We start from the raw sequence: 21267 nt of genomic DNA, 5'->3' as shown, positions 1-21267 counted from the left end.
TCCTTGGCCTGACCTAAAAGGTTGGGTGACAAGGCTTGTAACCTTGTGAAAGGTAAAAAGATAAAGGTCACAGCGAGGTGATGAGTTTTGTATTTACAGTGTAAATTTTAATGCATATATTTCTGGTTCAGCCAGACTTAAAAATATGTTGTGACACACATCTGAGATCTGAACAACATAATGTACAAATACATCCATTTAATTTCATTTCATTCATTTGACATGCATTATGAAAATCATGCACACAAAAGGTAAAAAGAAAAGTCCAAATTTCATCAAAAGACCCTTATACTTAAAAAAAAAGTTATGCTGACATTTCAAAAACTTAATCTTGGTTAACATTTGTCAATGTTAATATCCCAAACATGGTCAAAGGTCACTGACCCTAAACAAATTTGATCATGGGACCTGAAACTAATGCATGATAAGTGATACATGATTACACTCCATGGCCCGTATTCTGAAGTCAGGTTTAAAGTTGTGGTTTAAGTATGGGAAGCCAAAAGTATCAATTTTTTTTTATTAAGTTGTACGTTTCTTATGTTTACTGTGCTCTTTCCTGATTCATCTATGGTGAAGACAATAATCTATATATCTTCCTAGAAATTTATGAATGATTTGAGAGCCAAATGAGCTGAAATATGATATCTCTACCGTTAGTGATTTATGTAACAATTGGCTGTCCATACTTAAACCACAACTTTAAACCTGAGTTTAAGTTTAACCCGACTTCATAATACGGGCCCATATGTTCAAGTATCATGAGACAGATGCATATACTTTTTAAGTTATGATGACATTTCAAAAACTCAACCTTGGTTAAGATTTCATTGTCAAAAGCAAATCCCTTTTAAAATGATTTGTTCCAGTTAAAAAGCTCTTTGATAAAAATAATAATGCCATACCATTTCTAGCTTGCGATCCTCCTTCCTTCAGGAATATCTGTAGTTTCTGTAATCTTTCTTGAAGTGTTCTGTAGCTCATAGCAAATTCATTAGGGACTTGCTGCTTGTGTGCTTGCATGTCAGCAATCTGAGGTGTAACATATAGAGATATGATCAATATTCACAACTGCTTGTAACTTTATGTACATTTTTTTTAGTACAAGTACATGGTTTCCTTAGATTTAAAACAGTTCCACTAAAAGGAAACTAAAATACAAGAGAATCCATCTTCTCAGAAAGAATAAAATGAGGAGCAATCGAAAACTTGTTTCATCAAAATCGGTTATAGAATATGGAAGTTTGAAAAGTCTTGTTATACTTTCTATGGGGATCCTCAAATTGGCAAACATGCTTCAAAATGGCAGATTTTGTGGACAACGTTCCACTTGTTTTGTACACAAATTTTAAGAATTTCCAATTTATTTTACATATTTCACATTATCTCCTCCTGACCTTGACATATGTGGAGTGAATTATATTTTCCAAAGACATATGTTATGCTCAGAAGGAGGCAAGATACAATTTGAAAGATAGAGGGAAAATCTGAAAATTTGTGTAAAAAACAAATGGAGAGTTGTCCACAAAGTCTGCGATTCTGAAGAATGGTGGCCAATTTGAGGATCCCCATAGAAAGAACAAGAAGACGTTTTAAAAGACCGATTTTGATGAAACTTGTTGTGTTCCTCTCATTTTACTATTTTCAATAAGATTGCTGCTCTTCTTGGGTTTTGGTTTCCTTTACAGTCAGACCGCAGGTCCCTATGCTAATGAGCAAAAAGGCCAGATTCATCCAAATCATCTCGTGGCTGAATCCTCCTCCTTGCAAAATCTCGTGATTCGTGAGATTTTCTTTCTCTAAGAATTTACCTGTTTTCACCTCAAGTCAAATGAAATATTATTGCACCATCAGATAGAGTAAATGTTACTCTTTCATACTGGTCATTTATTTTGTATACAATATTTTGTTAAATAAGTAAATTTCTGGCCTGAAAATGTGCCTCAAAACTGAATTTTCTTCCTCTGTTTTCTTTTGCAAATTGTGCAAAACTTTTTATTTTGAGCCTCAATGATATCTATATCACCATAAAGCTGAACTTCTGTACTTTCTCACAATGCCACTCTTGATATGCGGCACCTTTTAATCGGGTCAAGATCACACTTTTCCCACCAAGGTACAAGACAAGATTTCTGAAATGTTGTACTTGCATGAAATCCAGAGTTCTGATTGGCTGGATAAGGTTCACAGTACAACAGGGGCAGTGTATTTGAGGAGATTACCACATGGGATGTGTGACCTTCCCATGAACCCAGGCACTGGAACCGTTGGAATTTGCAGTGTGTGGTCTCTTTGACCAATCAGAGTGCAGTATTCTTGTTTTCAAGCTGCTTTATGTCCTTGGCAAATGAAAAGTGTGATCTTGACCCGATTAAACCAATTCTTATTTTGAAACCTATATCATTTTAAAGCATACATATTCAGCTTTATCATGATCTAAAAATCATTTGGGCTCAAACAAAAATAAAGTGTGAAAATAGCAGCTTTTGTCAGGTGAAAATAATTATTTTGTAGCATATTTTAGATCAACATTTTAACCTATATTACAAAATCTTTGAATAAATTCAAACACATGACCTGAAAGAATGATTCTTCCTTTTTACAATGATACCAAATTCATGAAATTCGATGCACAATTAGAGCAGCAATGACCGAATGAAAAGAGGTGTTTTGGTCCGCATCAAGCTCATTAAATATGCAAAACATCTCAAGTCATGAATATCACTTGGATGAAAGAAGCCACTTGTTTGGGACCTGCCGTCTGACTGTTTATGCTCACTCCCTTTAGGTGTTCCAACCATCCATACATGTATGCTTGTTCCAGATTTCTAGAGATATACTTCAATGATGGAAAAGGGTTAAGTTTTGACCCCCTATTACATGCTTTTGGAATGGAATCCATCATACTTACCCACTATCATGGGATTTTAGAAGGGAACTCGGCAAAATCACAGTCCTTATCACAGGTATTTCGAAGAAAGACTGACAAAATAACCTCCTTTCATGACTGCTCAGGGAAGATTTGTATGAAACAAATTAACAATGTTTCCTCAAAAATAAATAAGAGCCCTTGATTGAATGATTTTAGGGGACTTTTTTTTTCAAAACTGAACCCTTAAAATACACCCTTTAAATATTGGAACCCTCTTGTTAGCAATATTATTTCAAAATGGCATGAGTTTGTGGGTAACTCATTGTCCTTCCAATATCATGATTTTCTTTATCTATAAAGATAAAGCTTGTATTATTGCGAACTCAACATATGTGTAAAATACATTTTCTCTTGATACAGGTGTATAAGGACCAAAATAGTATCAGAAAACCCTATGGCCCGTATTCTGAAGTCGAGTTTAACTTAAACTCAGGTTTAAAGTTGTGGTTTAAGTATGGATAGCCAATTGTTACATAAATCACTAACAATAGAGATATCATATTTCAGCTCATTTGGCTCTCAAATCATTCATAATTGTCTAGGAAGTATAAATAGATAATTGTCTTCACCATCGATGCTTTAGGAAAAAGCACAGTAAACATAAGAAACTTACAACTTAATAAAGATTTTGACACTTTTGGCTTCCCATACTTAAACCACAACTTTAAACCTGGGTTTAAGTTAGACCCGGCTTCAGAATACGGGCCTATGGGTCAGATGCATAAAAAGTAGCAATTGCTTTTGTCAGGCTTTTGCTCGATTCCGTATGCATAAAAATTAGCAAGCAAAAGCTTTAGCAAGTAAGCTCAAGCAATTGCTAGCATTTGCTTCACGATTAAGCTATTGCTAAAAAGTGTATGCATAAAGTGAACATTTTGCTTGTGCGTTTAAGCGTTTGCTTGGGGTTTTTTCAAGCTACGTCAGAGCAACTTGAGTGTTTGCTTGATCAGGACCTTCGCGTTTTATAATCATGTTTATGTACCTGAGAGAGAACCCCAAGGTGTACAGTAGCCCACATGTACATGTTTTCTTGCTAGTAAGTGCAAACTGAATGCCAAATGTAGAAATTTATTGATTAGAAACAAGTTTAAGTAATAGATTTGTTCTGTGAGTTGTGTTCACACCAGCTTGATGTCACTATTGTTCAAACCGCTAGAAATTGCTTTCTGAAGACAAGAAGGGTTTAGCACAAGCAAAGGATTATGCAGAACAAATAAAGCAAATGCTAAGGCATGATCTTATTCTTTTGCTTGGCTAGCAATTGCTTTCAAGCAACTGCTGCTTTTTGTGCATCTGACCCAATATCTGTTATCATATTTTAAATCCAAGTTTGTTGAATTTTTTTTTCATAATGACTTCCCTCTATACCCTCTTCATTGAAGAACAAGTCCACCCCAACAAAAAGCATATTTGAATAAAAAGAGAAAAATCCAACAAGCATAACACTGAAAATTTTATCAAAATCGGATGTAAAATAAGTTATGAGATTTTAAAGTTTGGCTTAATTTCACAAAACAGTGATATGCACATCCTGGTCAGTATGCAAATGAGGAGACTGATGATGTCATCTACTCATTATTTCTTTTGTATTTCATTATATGACGTATGAAATATTCAAATTTTATCCTCATTGTCAAGTGAAACGATTAATTCCTCCCTGAACATGTGGAATTAGTATTGTTTAATACTATATGTTTCGGTCAAGTTGGTCCTTATTGTCAAATCTGTAAAAAAATGAAATATTGTATAATTCAAACAATTCAAAAAAATTGTGAGTGAGGGACATCATTAACTGTCTAATTTGCTTGTCACTGAGTTGTGCATATCACTCTTTTGTGAAAAATAAGCGAAACTTTAAAATGTCATAACTTTCTTATTTTACATCCGATTTTGATGAAATTTTTAGCGTTATGCTAGTTTGATTTTTCTCTATTTTTCAAATTAACATTTTTCTGGGATGGACTTGACCCTTAAACGGATTTGAATCTTTAAATCTACCAGAGTATTGGTCCTTTAATAAAAACTTGACTGACCTTTTTCTTGAGTGTTCCAATCTCCCACTTAAGTATTTCAATGCTATCAGTAGCGGACGTTCTGAAGGAAAAATTAGACAGAAAATTTCTGATAGAGATAGAAAAGCAAGATCTAAGAAAAAAGGAAATATACTAATAGGAATGGGCACTTAATCATCTAATGATACTTCAACCACTTTTATTTGTATTATTCAATATTAAGAGATGAGAGACTTTTTCAAGAAAAAGAAACGTGAGGTTTCAGGTAGAAGAAGATAGAAGTGTGAATAAAATAGAAGTGTGGTCTAAAATCCTAAACAAAAGATAGTCCAGTGTTTGATGATCAGAATACCATCCGCTATGAATGTGAAACTGTTCCTAAAAAAGAGTAAATAAGGTTTATGGACATGGAAGAATTTGTATTGTTTAAGGCCAATATTCTGAACTCGGATTTAAGCTAAACTATGGTCAGAAGTGATGGTTTAATCTATGTATGGTCCATGACACAAATCTTTAACAATACAGGTTCGACTTATCAGCTTATCTGTTATTGTGTTACTATCAGTAAAAAAATATATAGTACAATACATGTATAAAAGTGTCACAGGTTTTTGGTAAAGTTTTGCATAACTTACATTAGCTTTATAATGACACACACCCACTCCCCCAGATCACATACAACAAGTTATTACAAAACATGATTTTTTTTTAAATTTCTTACTAAAACTTATTTTATTTACATCAAGGTGGAAAAGCAGATAAAACTTCTGAGTACTGAATACATACAAATAAAATGATAATGTCAATAGCTTATTTACTAACAATATATACAAATATAATAATAATAATAATAATATATAACGTCTTTTCCATTTTTATTAAATGCTCAAGGCACTTAGAAGAGAGCAAAACATAAAAATAAAGAAAACTTAGGGAAGAACAAGAAAGGGTAAACAAATGAGGAAAAAATGTCTGTCTTCAAACCTAGTACCTGCTGGTGAACAAATGCAATTTTAGGTTGCCCTTAAAGGATGTTGCAGAGTTTGAGTTCTTCAGCTCCTGTGGTAGTGAATTCCACAGGGCTGGACCAGCATGAGCACAGGCTCAATCAACCCAGGATTTTTACTTTTTTTTCTAATAATGCTAATTCTTAAGATGGTGAAATAGTTGAAGAAGAAGACTTCTATGTAACTGAGGACACTAAATGAACAATAATAGATTATTAATATGTGTGTCTCTCAATTTATGTTTGTTTCTAATATGGTTTCATAATCGTTCATTTCCATACCTTCATTTGTATTCTTTAAGACAAAATACATGATTCGTATATATTTAACAGTGAATCCAGTACATGTAAGCAGATGGAATTGAGATTACAAGAAAAAAATGATTGGCAGCTTCATCACATTTACATCATAGACAGATCATGAACAATGAACTTTAGTTTAATCATAACTCAATTCATGTTTGTTGTTCTTCATTATCCACATTGCCAATGCTAAAAACACAAACCCTCATACTACGTTGTTATGACAAGTATTTGTTCATTAATTAATGTCATGAATGTTTTTTTTTTCATAAGAAATCATTTTTATCCTTCTAATAGGTATGAAATCTTTAAAATCTATAAACTTTGATTTTTTTTAAATATCTGAAGTATATTTGCAATTGAATATCTAATAAAAAGAGTTATTCCATTCAATTTTTATGACAAGTATTTGTTCATTAATTGATGTCATGAATGTTCTAAAAAAAACATTTTCATAAGAAATCATTTGTATCCTTCTAATAGGTATGAAATCTTTAAAATCTATAAACTTTGATTTTTTTTTAAATATCTGAAGTATATTTGCACCTGAATATCTAATAAAAAGAATTATTCCATTCAATTTGGAATATTACATCCTGTCATGAACAAAAAATCATTAAATTGTATCTTTTTATATGTTCTAGTAAATCTTCAACGCCAAGTCTACCCTAAATCAACTGAAGTTACATGTAGATCGAATAAAGTAAAGTCGAACAATATAACAGCGAAAATTACATCAAAATTTGATGCAAAATTATACAGTTATAGCATTTTCATTTTTTGCATATTTTCATGAAGTAATGATACATAGCATGCACAGTATGAAAACACTCAGTCATTCATGATCAAACATTACATCAATAAATTTGAACTTCATGGATGGATACAGACTTTAAAGGTAAAAGACAGTAGTTGGAGCAAACAATTATTTAGTCTTTAAAATCAAGGTTAAATGCCACCATTTTATCATAACTGTAGATGTAGTTCTGGTACATTGAACTAAACTTATCTTTGTGAAATCATGAAATCTTAGCTGAAAACCAGCAATTCTGATCACTAGCACAAAAAGGCATATGTGGGACAGTGTACTAATATTGTTCGGAAAAATACCCGACATTTGATGGAATTCTGTGCTTATTTTGCTTATTTCTCAACAATTACATGGGTATTTTTCCAGAGCCATTTGGCACATATGTTTGAATCATAGATACAAACACATGAGTGGTCATTTTATTGGATTCTGTTCGAACTCATATCAATGTCAAATCCGACATATCATTTTTAAGGAAAGACGTGTACACATTCAGATAATGTTCAATAACAATGTGAAAACCTCACAACACGGTTCATTTTCCCCAAAACAAGCTCACACACCATATCCATATCGTAAGAAAATTTAATCTTAATCTAATTTCAGTTATTAATCAGCTGATATGAAGTAGATGAGAAATTAGTAGGAGTGTCATCTGGGGGCATCTCTTTTTCTTTCTAGTATTCATTATTGGCCATATTTATGATTTTCTTTTATTTGTCTTCTGGCAGCTACTGTACTTTTAAGCTAGGTGACCTCACATACTTTGGAATCTTTATTTCTGTGTGCACACACATGGACATTACAGGGAGTAAAAACACAAAACATAAATATGATTACATTTATGTCGGTTGTGTATGTAAGTTCTCAAGCACAGCACACATATTGCAGGGAATGATTTTCCTTACCAAATATGATTAGCATTTTTGGTCGAAAGAGAAAAGTTCTCAACTAAATTCTGTACAGTCAAATGTAAAAATCTGCTGCACACAAAAAAAATCTTTCTGTGTAGCAATCTTTTGAAAATATGGAGCAAATGCGATATGGTACCAGGAAACTATTCACTGCGTTTAAGATTATTCTGTCTTTTGTTGCTCTTTTGAATGAACGGTCTAGTAAAATTACTGAAGTGACCCAATCTAGCCTCATCATAAACACATACTACACTGTGATACATATAATGTCTAATGTAGATTGGTGTGTGTTCTTAGAAGACTGCACACTCATTAAGATTAATCTCTTTCTGGCAGACCCTATAAATGAAACAGGATAGGATTCTTGGACTGATTTGAAAAGATGGGAATACACCACCACCCTACAAGCAAATGAAGACAAAAAACTCACCTGTGCCCACTTCCAGATGAACTTCCACTGGCTGAGGATGAGGATGCTTTCTATTTGAGAACACATAACAACAAACAAAAGAGATAGAGAAATAGATACAGTGGTACTACAAAATTAACGAACCCCACCAGAAAATGAACAAATTTCAAGTGTTCCAAGTTCTGCCATGTTTTAGATATTTAATTGTGAAATCAGCTGATAAGATATAACCGTTTACATTGAATAAAGTTTATTACTCTTGGCTGGCCGAACATTGTAGAGTTGTTGTCTCCATTCAACACTCAGCATGGAGGAGTGCATTTTGTGGTGGGGTTCACTAACTTTTTAGCACAACTGTAGGTAATGATAATATTCATCTTCAACACCATGTTCAATACCACCCTAACATATCTCAATCCAACAAATATCTGTATAGACAAACCATAACAGACTACAACTTATGTTAATGATAAACTTTATCCATATTCCAAGTTGGTTTGCATAGAAAAAATTAATGTCAACTAGCATGAAACTGAAACTTCATCAAAACTAGATGTGAAAAAAAAAATAAATAAATACACTGTAGCTTTGCTGAATTCCAATAACAGTTATATGCATAGCTCTTTTTAGTATTACATATACAGTCAAACCTGTCTTAGCGGCCACCTCTCTATAGCAGCCAACCTGTCTATAGTGGCCACTAAAATGATTCCCTCAGAGACAAATCATGTGTTAAACAACCTGTCCATAGCAGCCACCTGTCTACAAAGGTCACATTTTTCGTTTCCCTTGGGTGGCTACTATAGACAGGTTTTACTGTATATACATGTATATATATATCATGGAGATATCTATAAGTGCTGAATAAGGACCCCTAGACATTTGCACAGTAAATTTCCGGTCTATAAAGGGTATAGGCTCAAGAGAGTTATTTGCTGATTCTAAATCCTCAAATTAGAAAATATAACACTATGAAAACTGAATGTGAATTTTGCCTTAATTCTTAAATATATATCCTCCCTATTACAGTTTTCAACTTCAAACAAAAAAAAATCTTTATGCATATTTTGGTATTGAAGATTACAAGCTCATGCTTTCATTGTTGAAATTTCATGTTGCACCAAACTACCCATTTGACCTATGATCGGTGAATAATATTTACCTTTGAAGCTGCAGCAGGAGGACTGGATACCTGGAATAGGAATTATACAAAATCAAACTTATGATATATTTCTTTTAATATCACATATAAATTAGTAGAGTAAGAAACTACGCAGAGCTGCCAAGTTGTATTTTGCATTTTCAGTATTCTTATCCCCCAAAATCAGTATTTTGACAAAAAAATCAGTATTTTTACCGTGTGAGATAAATATTTTGTATTTTCCCCCAAAAAAGTGTATTTCATAATAAAATGCTTGGCGCACTCGCCCATCACGGCGCTCAAGCTACATGCAAGCTAAAATGCGCACTGCTCTTGCAGATGAAAAAAAAAACATTGAAACTTGTGTATATCTCACCCTGGTTTTTACAAAATGATTGAAAAAAAAAACAAACAAAAAAAACATATTTTTTAAAGAAAAAACGTACTGCCGTATTTTGGTTGCAAAACCGTACTAAATACGGCTAAAACGTACTGGTTGGCAGGTCTGAATACGTAACCCTAGCCCTGCATTTGTCTTAAGCTTTCTTAACTCTTTGTGTGCTGGGCCATGAGCCCCTCTGTGCTGAATTATTTTCAATTAATTTCAAGTTCGCGTGGAGCCGAGTGTGCATTGGTGTGAAGTACGCGTTGAAAGGGTCAATAATGTAAATTATACTCAAGTATCATCCAATATTCCAATGTCAGAAAAGTGCAGTGGCAATTGAATCTTTCTTCAACTATTAATATTCAAATTTGAAATTGCATGTTACCTACTCCACATTCTTGGTAATCGTTTGATTTATATTTCAAAACAAACCTTTGAACTTTTACCTAAGCACACATTGAGTGGATATAAGAGAGTTTGAGACAAAGATTACATCTTTACATTTTCAGCCCATTCCATGCTCGAGAAGTGGTTTAAAAAAAACAAAAAAAAACAGATATTTTATTTTGAAGTAAAATCACAAAATTTTATCCCCAAAAAACTGTTTCAGGGCATATAATAGTGACATGCATTTTGGGGAGATGTACATGTACCAAACTAAAAATAAGCTTTAGCCCACCAATATTTATGTACTAGCTGGCCTTGCATTAAAGCAGGGCTAACTCACAATTACAGATAATTGCAATAAAAAGCAAAATGAATCATTCAAATGAAGGATCGTACGGCCAAGGAAACTCAGAGCAAAAAGGTACTGGAGAACAACAAATTAGTTTCTTCAAGATAAATCCTCAAATTATAAACAGGATTAAGTCTTAACATGTCACCAACTGGCACCCATTACATACATAACCCCTTGAGAAATTAATTTTTCAGAGTGTAAATCTGAATACAAGATGACTTTGCGATTCAACATACCTTTGTTTTCTTATGAACACTGTCAATGATGAGCCATTTTTCCTTCACAAAATCTTCCTTCAGCCCAGACAGAGGATGATGAAGGCGAATTTTTACTTCTATTTTCCCGCCAATTTCTCTCCTTCCATCCATCAACTGGAGAATTTGGAACGAAAAAAATCGAAATAAAGTCATTATAAACATGGAGTACATAATTCACCTTGGGGTCAGTGTAGGTTTGCTCTGCTGACCTGGGCCATCTTACAAAGAATTGCGATTGATCCGATCATCCACAACTATGGAAGGCCAGCAACGTCAACGTCTAAAATGCATGTTTATTCAAAATGTTTTCTAGATATGTTGCATATTCACATAATCATTGTTTTCTTGACAATGCAGTATGCTTCTCTTCGTTTTCAAAGGACATTGTGCAAATTTCCTAAAGAAAAAATTATGACAGTGATGGATTTCCATATTCTTAAGGTTGATCAGATCAATCGTAACTCTGTGTAAGATGGGACCCTGGAGGAAAGGTGCAGAAAATTGATGCTCAAAATCAAGATACTCTTCCCAATGATCAAGCCGATACAAGCCCAAGATGCAGAGAGTATGTCTCTCCATAATTGGAATTTTAGGGTGTATCTCACTGGGTTTGCAACTAGTTTGAGACACAATTGTGATTCCACATTTGCCTAGCTGCAGAGACTTTTTTTGCGATGTCTTTGAGACAATTCCTAAAATGATGGAGTCTTTCTTTTGGAGAAAATGCTTGATTTTCAAAAGAGTTTTTAGAGACTTTCCAGTCTTCACAACGTCTCCAAGACATCTTCATCAGTTGCAGTGACACCGCAGAGACCAATTACATTCCCAATAGCTGAGCTGTCTCTATTAAAGGTATCCTGCAGACCTGCACGAGGCTACTGATGTTTGACCTACTGTAAGGCATGATATTGTATCTTGTTAGCCTGTTTTACGTGTACTGTCATGTAGTATGCACCAAGGAGGCACCTCTATGGATACATTAAAATTCAAACATACTAAGTGGGGTACTTTTGTATTTTCGTTAAACCCTCAAGAGATAACACCAATACACAGGAAGTCAATGGAATGGGATGTGGGCAAAATCCTCACGAACATTGCCCAGAATCAGGTTCATTTTTAGGAGCGATAATTATATCACCTTTTATAAAAGAAATTTTATCAAAGACACTGGTTTCAGGTCAAAGGCAAATAACTTCCCTTTCTACTTTTTCATATGGATGTTCTCGTCAGATTTTTTTTTTTGCATCAATGGAAAGCCCATCTAATTCCATGTAAAAGTGAATTATAAAGTCTTGCCACATACATGTACACTATAGCCGCAATAGAAAGTACTAGAATTTTGTTTAAAAACATCATCAGAAATGATTTAGAAAACAGAGTTTTGTAAACATGAGCATTCTAATATTCCAATCAAAATTAAACGTGATAAGAAAATGCATAAAGGACTCTACAAGTTTCATTCGCAACATTTTGTTTTAATATGTTCAGGTGGAAAGTCATAGCCATATCAGAGGACAGTTCCCTGCTGAAATAATGCAACATACAGGTGGAATGCAGGTCAATGCACAAAAGTTTAATACCAACAATAATTAGCACCACAATCACTACCCCATCCTATCATTCAAGATACATACCGGTATGGATTCATGAAGCTCACATTTGTTCTCCAATTCAGCAAGTTTGAGGCTGGCAGTTCCTAGCGTCTTGTGACCGCGTAATAAGCCTCTATTAGAATTCAAAGATAAAATTCAGAGAATTTGAAAATAGCTATTATTAACACGCAACAAGATGGGGAATTCCATAACGTATAGGTATGTCTGAACCCCAGTGACTTTCCTGAAGTAATTTGTCTGTTTTCAAGTTAATTTGAAATTTTATAATGCTCTCAAAGCAAGCACAAGCAGTTCCCAGAAATTAATCATTATCTCGTCACACTCACTGTCTCATTTCCACTTGCAGTCTTCAAGCTTGTTCAGCACTGTCTGAAGCCAATCATCAAAATTCCCAGACTTTTTCCTGATTTGAGGTATTTCTGTGTACATCAAATTCCCTGACTTCTCTGATGGGCTGGAAACCTTGACCAATCACTTTCTATATTCCCCATTCTCTCTCTTTATCTCTCTATTGGGGTGTTGCATGAAACTTGCGATCAATTGCAAGTCTACTTTTTGTCCCTAAATCAATGTCTTGTAGTTAATTGCAAATTAGTGATTGATTGCTAATCTGCTCCTTGAAACAAAAAGTTTAATCTGATTTCCTACAGCTAACGTTGATACATCAGTTGTAAAATTGCAACAGAATATTTGCAATTGATCGCAAAGATTTTCTTGCAACATCCCCATAGAACAGTTCATTTCGTACTAACTTGCTGTAGATGATTTCCAGTTTGAGTGCTTTCCTCTTGACAGCGGAGTTGAAAACTCTAGAGCTACGGTTGATCTCTACCATGCAGCTTGAGTTGTATTGAGGATTGTCCGCTCCCTTCGCCCAACCTGTCTTGTGGGTCGGAGGATCGTCCTACACAAATTGGCAACAAAATGTAAGTACAAATGAGATTTTTAATTTCCTAGGTCGCGTTTCACAAAGATTTAGATGTGACTAATTCCCAGCTGCATACGGTACCCAACGCATCCCAGCATCGATCATGCTCAGATGACGGGCACTATAATGCGTATTCTTCAATGAGGTTACCCATAAGAAACCATGTCCTCATTGACATTTAAGAATGACTCTAAGGGGGTGTTGCAAGAAACTTGAGATCAATCGCAAGTCTATTTCTGGTCCCTATATCAATAATATGTCTTGCAATTAATTGCAAATTTATGATTGATTCCCTGTCTGCTTCTTGAAACAAGGAGTGTAATATGATTTGCTACATCTAAATTTGATCTATCAGTTGTAAAATTGCAACATAATATTTGCAATCGATCGCAAATATTTGCTTGCAACACCCCCTAAGTCAAACTTATCTCTTTGTGAAATACACCAACCCCTCCTGTCCTTTCATTCCAAACATCGAAGAAAGTAAAAATGTATACATGTACTTGAATAAAAGGATTGCTGTGGGCCCATCAAGAATTGCAATAAATTTATACCGCACTCAAACTGAGGTTCATTTTTTTTGTAATTAAAGGGATTTTAAGATCAATTTCAATTTCAGTTTAATTTGAATCTATTGCAACTCTTCATGAAAGAGGCCCTGGCATTCACTTTATTCACTTTATTCAAAGAAAATGTTCTCTCTTTTACATGTACAGAATTTAAATATTAACAATTGAGTGAGACACTGATGGTAAATTACTTACGGACAATAGGACCGCTAGATTTGTTTTCCTTTAAAACCAGTCAACAAATATAAGGAAAATAAAAATCAGTTACTTACTGAAGGGTATGGGAATTCTGCCTTTATGTAGGTGTCTATGTCTTTTGAATCTTTCTCTGAAAAACAAAGAGAACAAGTAATTATGATTATGATTACAGTAGGTTATGTCTAAGTAGTTAATATCCAAGTCCATTGGAAGCATATAGAGAAGTTATATCATAATGTGATATGCGCTTTACAAGATCTAGAGCTGCGTATTATTATTATTGTTTTTTGTATTATTATTATCATTATCATTTACTATTATTATCATTATTATTATTTTCATTATTATTATTAGTAGTAGTATTATTATTATAATTATTATCATCATTATTATTATTATCATCATTATTATTATGTGTCTGATATTATGATGCAAGGAAGATTTAAAGAGCAGTGACCACTATGAATGACTATCAGACACTACTTCTGCTCATTTTATTTTTTAAATAAGCTATTAAAAGCCTAATGCATGTATGTACTCCTATCACTTGAATACTACTTCTTCATAATCTTCCTATTCATTCTACTTTTCCTACCTCCTATACTTCAAATACTACTCCTACTTCTACTTATTCTTCTTCTACTTTTACAACTTCTACTATTGCTGCCATCGCTGTTACTACTATCACTACTTCTGTGTCTACAAAGGAAGGGTATTCAATTATACAAGGGAACCTGGAGCATGGTTCATAAAGCTGTTTAAAGGTCAAGTCCACCCCAGAAAAATGTTGATTTGAATAAATAGAGAAAAATCAAACTAGCATAATGCTGAAAATTTCATCAAAATCGGATGTAAAATAAGAAAGTTATGGCATTTTAAAGTTTCTCCTATTTTTCAAAAAACAGTGATATGCACAACTCAGTGTCAAGCAAATGAGAGAGTCGATGATGTCCATCACCCACTATTTCTTTAGTTTTTTATTGTTTGAATTATACATTATTTCATTCTTTATAGATTTCACAATAAGAACCAAGTTGACTGAACCATATAGAATAAACAATGCTAATGTTCAGGGAGTAACTACGTTGTAATCATTGTTTCACTTGAAAATGAGGAGAAAATTAGAATATTTCATATAATAAGACACAAAAGAAATAGCGAGTGGATGACATCATCAGTCTCCTGATTTGCATACTGACCAGGATGTGCATATACATGTTTTGTGAAATTAAGTGAAACTTATAAAATGTGATAAATTTCTTATTATACATCCGATTTTGATGAAATTTTCAGTGTGATGCGTGTTGGATTTTTCTCTATTTGTTCAGGTGGACTATTTGTTGGGGTGGACTTGTCCTTTAATAACTCACACATGACTGGTGACCATATATATTTGATTAAGCACCTATATGTGAGAACATGTTCCAGTCCCGCATTTAATAATTAATGCGTACTTTAAAAACTGCTTGATGAAACACCAATTTATAAAAGGAAAAGGTATACCAGAATAAGATTTTCAAATTACCATTAGGGCAATGTAGTTGCAATCCCTGTACAATGATTATCTCAGCCTCATTCTCTTTAACATCTGGACAGACCCTGTTGGAACAGAGCACGATAAAATATTGCATCATGAAAAATAAACCATTAGCAAAGGAACAGTCTGAGGTTTGGTTGATTAAAGTAGTATCCCTCAATTTCCTCAGCTGTCCCTTTACAATATGTTAGCTAAGAAAAAAAAACCTTACATTGTGTTTTACGCTCACCATACCTACACATGTACAGTTTGTTTTGTTATTATTAAATTGCATGTTATCATGGAATTGAAAATCCATTTGTATGGTTATCATCTTGTTTTTCTGTGAGATAACATGAAATAAGCTTGAAAGTTTACCATTGACCCCCGCCTCCTCCCCCAACTCAGCAATGGTTCAGACTACTACTAATAATACAGAAATTTTGAGGAAATGGGCTACGAAGATGCCAAACAAGTGCAAAATTCTTCTGCAATACAAATGAATGTTAGGATGCGATTTGAGAAGGAACAAAGGACATTGTACTAAATGCACAGATCCATTGTTTTACCTGCACGCAACACATTCCCTGTGTTCTCGCCATGTAACAAAACTATCCAGGATGCGTGCTTAAGGGGTACGCATCACAAATTTGATACGATTGTTTACAGGCCCAGACCCAAATAAAGGGACACATGAAAGTTTGATGAAAATATCTTGATTATTTGAATGAATACATCACCCTACAGAGATTCACTGTTTTCTGAGTTCAGGGTCTTTCTAAACTTACCTGACAGAGGGCAGTGTTCGTTGTTCATAATGGTGTCTCGGGATGGCTTCCCCTCTAGACTGCTTTGAGATCAGTAAATCTATGTCTTGTTGACATGAGTCTTTGAATTCTTGAAACCTGTCCAAAAACAAAAGCAAAATAGTGTTAACCAATAATGTCCAGGGGCCTGGTAACATAGGCTAAGCAATTGATCTCGAGGATGATTTTACGACTGATCATACACAATAATCAATGCAATCTATCAGAGAAATCAGCGATCAATTGTTCAGCTATATTATACAGGGCCTAAAAATGGGGTATATTAACCCTAATTCAACTGGGCTATTTCAGACAAGGAGATACAGGGGGATGTCAAATTGACCCCCCCCCCCCCCAGGTTAAATAAGGGTTAAAGTCTGCAGTTTTCTGTGATAGAAAAAAAATAGGGAATTCAAGAACACAGAAGTCACAGAATTTCACGGAAAACAAAGCCATAGGACAAAGGACAGGATTAGGACAAAGAATTGGAAAAAACAGAGAAATCATAAAAGTCAAAGCAAAATCCAATGATGATGATGATGGTCATGGTGATGATAATTGGCGGTAATAAAAATGATGATAATAAAAATAATGAAAATAAATAATGATAATAAAAACATGGTTAACAACATCACTAAAGAGAATAAAAACAACCATTATTACCTCTTAGCTGATTTGATATTGCCCAGTTTCCCATACACCTTTGCGTTTGCTTCACATAACTGCAGATAAAATAAAAAAGATTTATTTCAAAAGGGTGCATGTAGATGCCATCGGTTGATACAATGTATAACTATAAACTAAAGGGGTATTCCAGTATGAAAAAGGATATGATTGACCAGTGCTGACAACTTTCATGAAACACCCACCGGATCAATCATAACGTGAGACCGGGTCCAGGTTTTATTTCTCTAATTTTACTCTTTCTGGTCAATCATATCCTTTTTCATACTGGAATTTGCTGACTATGGTAACTGTCGGAGAAAGACGACCTGTCGGTGCTGAAAACTTTCATGAAACGGTCCCCAGTATATGGAAATCCATCAATGTCATATTTTTTTCTACAGGAAATTTACACGTCTTTTGTTAACTTTTGAAGAAAGCAATGACTGCATGAATACCGGTAAACAGCATATCTTGAAAATATTTTGAACAATTAAGCAAACGTTGCTGGCTTTCCATAGATGTGGTTGATCGGATCATTCGCAACTCTTTGTAAGATGGGAGTGTTTCATAAATTGTGTTCTGAGTCAATCAGATGCAAGGATTTCAGTAGCTTATAACAAATAGTCAGTGACAATCACTATTTGATTTCTTGTGAAAAGGCTCACCTCAATTTGTTTATTCAAGGTGGCTATCATTCTTCTATAGACCTCCTCTGCACTGCCATCAGCAACCATTTCAAAATCTCCGTCGGGCTCCGGTGATGTCGGAGGCGAGACCGCTTCAGGCTCCTTGCGAGGAAGCTTCGGTATCTGATTGAGTGACGGGAAGGTGTAGAAGAACATGACATGAGTTACACCAAAGACACTACAAGGGGAAGACTGGACACTCAATAGAGCACGTAATGAAATGATGAAAAGGGGCGTCCAACAGCGTTTGCTAGGTATACATCGCATATCGTCATTTGGAGTTGCGTATATAACATATGGGGGAAATGAGAGTTGTGAGTGGTTTGACGTTTTTCATATTTTAATAATTTTTTTTCTTTATTTTGTTTAAAACAAAATCAGAAAAACAAATATATCTTAGAAATGTCTGGGAAAGAGGTGGATATATCTCCCTATACTGCCCCTGCACCCCTTCTATCACCCCTCTATCATTTTCCTAATATGTATATTCACAAAACTTTGCTAAAATGCAAGTTTACCTACACAATGCTGTTGGGCGTCCTTTTCCATGCATGAAATTAAGCGTTTGAAAAAAAAAATCGCCAGCATCCAGTCTTCCCCTTGTAGTATCTTTGATTACACAACGACACCGGCAGCACTTTACGATCACATAGCTAACAAGTCTTACTAAATGAATTATTAAATTTATATTTTCAGGAAGCAGATACTGATATTTAAAATGTAATATCACATGATATGGAGAAATTTGGGGTTGAAGTTGATGTTCATTAAAACACAATGGCCTGTATTCTGAAGTCGGGTTTAATTAAACTCTGGTTTAAAGTTGTGGTTTGACTATGGATAGCCATAGTATAAACAGTATAATTTCAATGTATCAGCTCATTTTTCTCTCAAATCATTCTGAACTGTTTCAGAAGGATAAATAAGATAGCTTTCTTCACCATATACAAGTTCAGAAAAGCACAGTAAACATAAGAAAGATACATTGTAAGGAAAATTTTTACATATTTTTCTTGCAATAATTTTAGCACAATGTTAGACCGTGGCCTATAAAGCTAAACCAGACTGTGAAGGTCTTTTAAAACTTTCAGCAGTCGAACAAAAATGGTACAAAAAATGGTACAAAAATGGCTTGCATATATTAGTTGACAGAGGGGTCCCCAATTAATCTGGTAATATAAAATAAAATACATTTCACATAAATTAACGACAGGGTCACAAATATTTTGTCAAGAATTGTACATATCAAATGTCTTGCAAATAATATGGAATCATATCATTGGTTGATGAAGATCTTTCGCATCCTTACATACTGGTTTGGTTGAAAAAAGAAGCAATTTCTTGATAGAAGATAATTATAGTACTTGGATGGGATTTGATCCCTAGACCTTGTGGTTCTCAGTCTGGTGTCTTGTCTACAACACCTCAACCAATTTATCTTCACGATTATTCACTTACCGAGTCAAGGTTTACAGGCAGGCCGCCTTCAGCAGCAGTCAACATTGGCTCGATTTCCTAAAGTACAAATATAGTGAGTTGAAATTAAATTATTAAAGGAGAATGAAACTCTTGGAGCAAGTTAGCTTTTGTGAAAGCAGAAAAATCAAAGAATAAGATCAACAAAACTTTGAGAAAAATAGGACTAGCAATAAAAGAGTTATGAGCATTTGAATGTCGAGATCACTAATGCTATGGAGATCCTCCCATTGGCAATGCGACCAAGATCTGTGATGTCACACACGTACAACTCTCCCATTTGGACACTGAAAATATACCCCAAAACATCTCTTTTTGCTCATTCTAATCATAAAAAAAATTATGACAAACGATTCATCAATGATATAATGTTGTGAAACCTCTGTACTTGTCATCTCATAAAGAGAACACCTCACCTTGTGATAGACTCTATAAAAGTGAGAATATAAGTGAAATAAGTACTAAAGTAATGAGGGAGTTGTACGTGTGTGATTTCACAGATCTTGGTCGCATTGCCGTTGGGAGGATCTACATGGCACTAGTGATCTCAATATTCGAATGCTCATAACTTTCTTATTATTCATTCAATCTTCCTCAAACTTTCAACAATATGTTTCTTTGATTTTTCTCTTTGATATGGATTCAGCTGGTTTCAAGGGTTTCATTCTCCTTTAAAGAGCAGAAACATATGGTAATTATTTAATTAATATCAGGGCAGCACATTTAATGGTTACGGTAAATACTAGGGGAATCGTCGCTGGTTTTGCGCGCCCAATTTGTGCGTTGTCACCCACGTCCGCATATGTGGATGTCATGTGACCTATCTAGCCAATCAGAGACATGTACCCTGCGAGATACCGTGCATACGGCACTTCGACAGAGTATATAAGGCCTGCTTTTACAAACTTTGCTCATTCTCCTGAGGACAACAAGAACACATTTATCGAAACGTCGAGTCCTTTTTAGGACCAACATCTGCCCAAGAAAGATACATGGTGTACCGTGAAACCTACTACACTAAAATTGTGATAGTTATAGTAATGATGTTGCTCGTGATGACAGTGAAATCAAAGATAATGGTGGTGTCGGCGATGATGATGACCGTGATGATGATGATTATAATGATGATAATGTAGATGAAGACAAGGACAATGACTGTGAAGATGACAAGGATGATGAAGCTGACGGTATCCAAATAGCGGATAGGCAGGAGTGTGATGGTGCCAGATTTCATATTCGGTGAAAAGAAGATACTCTATTTAAAGAGATATACCAAAGTTGAACAGAGAATCTATTTTTTTTCAGTGAATGCGAAATCTCGCACCATTGCATGAATAAGAATATTCGCTATTTGTGTTACACAACGCCTCAGCGAATTTAGCAAAAATACAAACAATTGATTTTTCCTATGTTAAAGAATTATTGAAAGAGAAAAGCAAAATCCCTCTAACGCGCATCAGGGCCCCGTCTTACAAAGAGTTACGATTAATCCGATCAATCTCAACTTTACGGAAATCCATCCACACCATAATTTGTTTACAGGAATTTGCACAATCTACTTGGTAAACAAAGAGAATCACACTGAATCTTCAAGAGAATGATGAATGTATGAATGTACATCATATCTAGAAAATATTTTTGCACAAACATGCATTTTTAGATGTTGATGTTGCTGGCCGTCGATAGTTGTGATTGATTGATCAATCGTAATCAATAGTAACTCTTTGTAGGACAGGGCACTGCGCATTTAAACCAGTAAGCCCTACGTGTATTGCACTTGTATTCACTATTAAAGCGCAATGCATTGAATCCTAATTATCATAGTGACATCACCTTGTTCCTGACCGTGCAACGGTACATTATGGACGGTACGTTTGCAATGGTACAAATTTTTGACAAT

The 21267-nt window shown here is 34.5% G+C and overlaps 1 protein-coding gene across 7 annotated transcripts in view; it reads right to left on the bottom strand.

Moving 5' to 3' along the window:
* The window catches only part of LOC129279858 (coiled-coil and C2 domain-containing protein 1-like), a 40445-nt gene that overhangs the window by 5509 nt on the left and 13669 nt on the right, over nucleotides 1–21267 (bottom strand). For 3 of the 7 annotated variants that reach the window (XM_064112162.1, XM_064112164.1, XM_064112163.1), the window contains exons 10-22: nucleotides 19350–19406; nucleotides 17871–18014; nucleotides 17203–17261; nucleotides 16522–16638; nucleotides 15743–15816; nucleotides 14292–14347; nucleotides 13275–13426; nucleotides 12544–12634; nucleotides 10889–11023; nucleotides 9550–9579; nucleotides 8409–8458; nucleotides 4966–5026; nucleotides 1003–1032 (exon numbers count right to left, since the gene is read on the bottom strand). In XM_064112162.1, coding sequence (XP_063968232.1) covers nucleotides 1003–1032; nucleotides 4966–5026; nucleotides 8409–8458; nucleotides 9550–9579; nucleotides 10889–11023; nucleotides 12544–12634; nucleotides 13275–13426; nucleotides 14292–14347; nucleotides 15743–15816; nucleotides 16522–16638; nucleotides 17203–17261; nucleotides 17871–18014; nucleotides 19350–19406 — 1056 coding nt within the window. Of the gene's footprint in view, nucleotides 1–905; nucleotides 1033–4965; nucleotides 5027–6078; nucleotides 7846–8408; nucleotides 8459–9549; nucleotides 9580–10888; nucleotides 11024–12543; nucleotides 12635–13274; nucleotides 13427–14291; nucleotides 14348–15742; nucleotides 15817–16521; nucleotides 16639–17202; nucleotides 17262–17870; nucleotides 18015–19349; nucleotides 19407–21267 lie in introns of those variants that run through there. The other 4 variants (XM_054915920.2, XM_064112161.1, XM_064112160.1 and 1 more) reach the window with 2 other exon arrangements.

Source organism: Lytechinus pictus, chromosome 17 (genome assembly GCF_037042905.1).
Source record: "Lytechinus pictus isolate F3 Inbred chromosome 17, Lp3.0, whole genome shotgun sequence".
NCBI lineage: Eukaryota > Metazoa > Echinodermata > Echinoidea > Temnopleuroida > Toxopneustidae > Lytechinus > Lytechinus pictus.
This window is presented reverse-complemented; position numbering and strand designations above follow the sequence as displayed.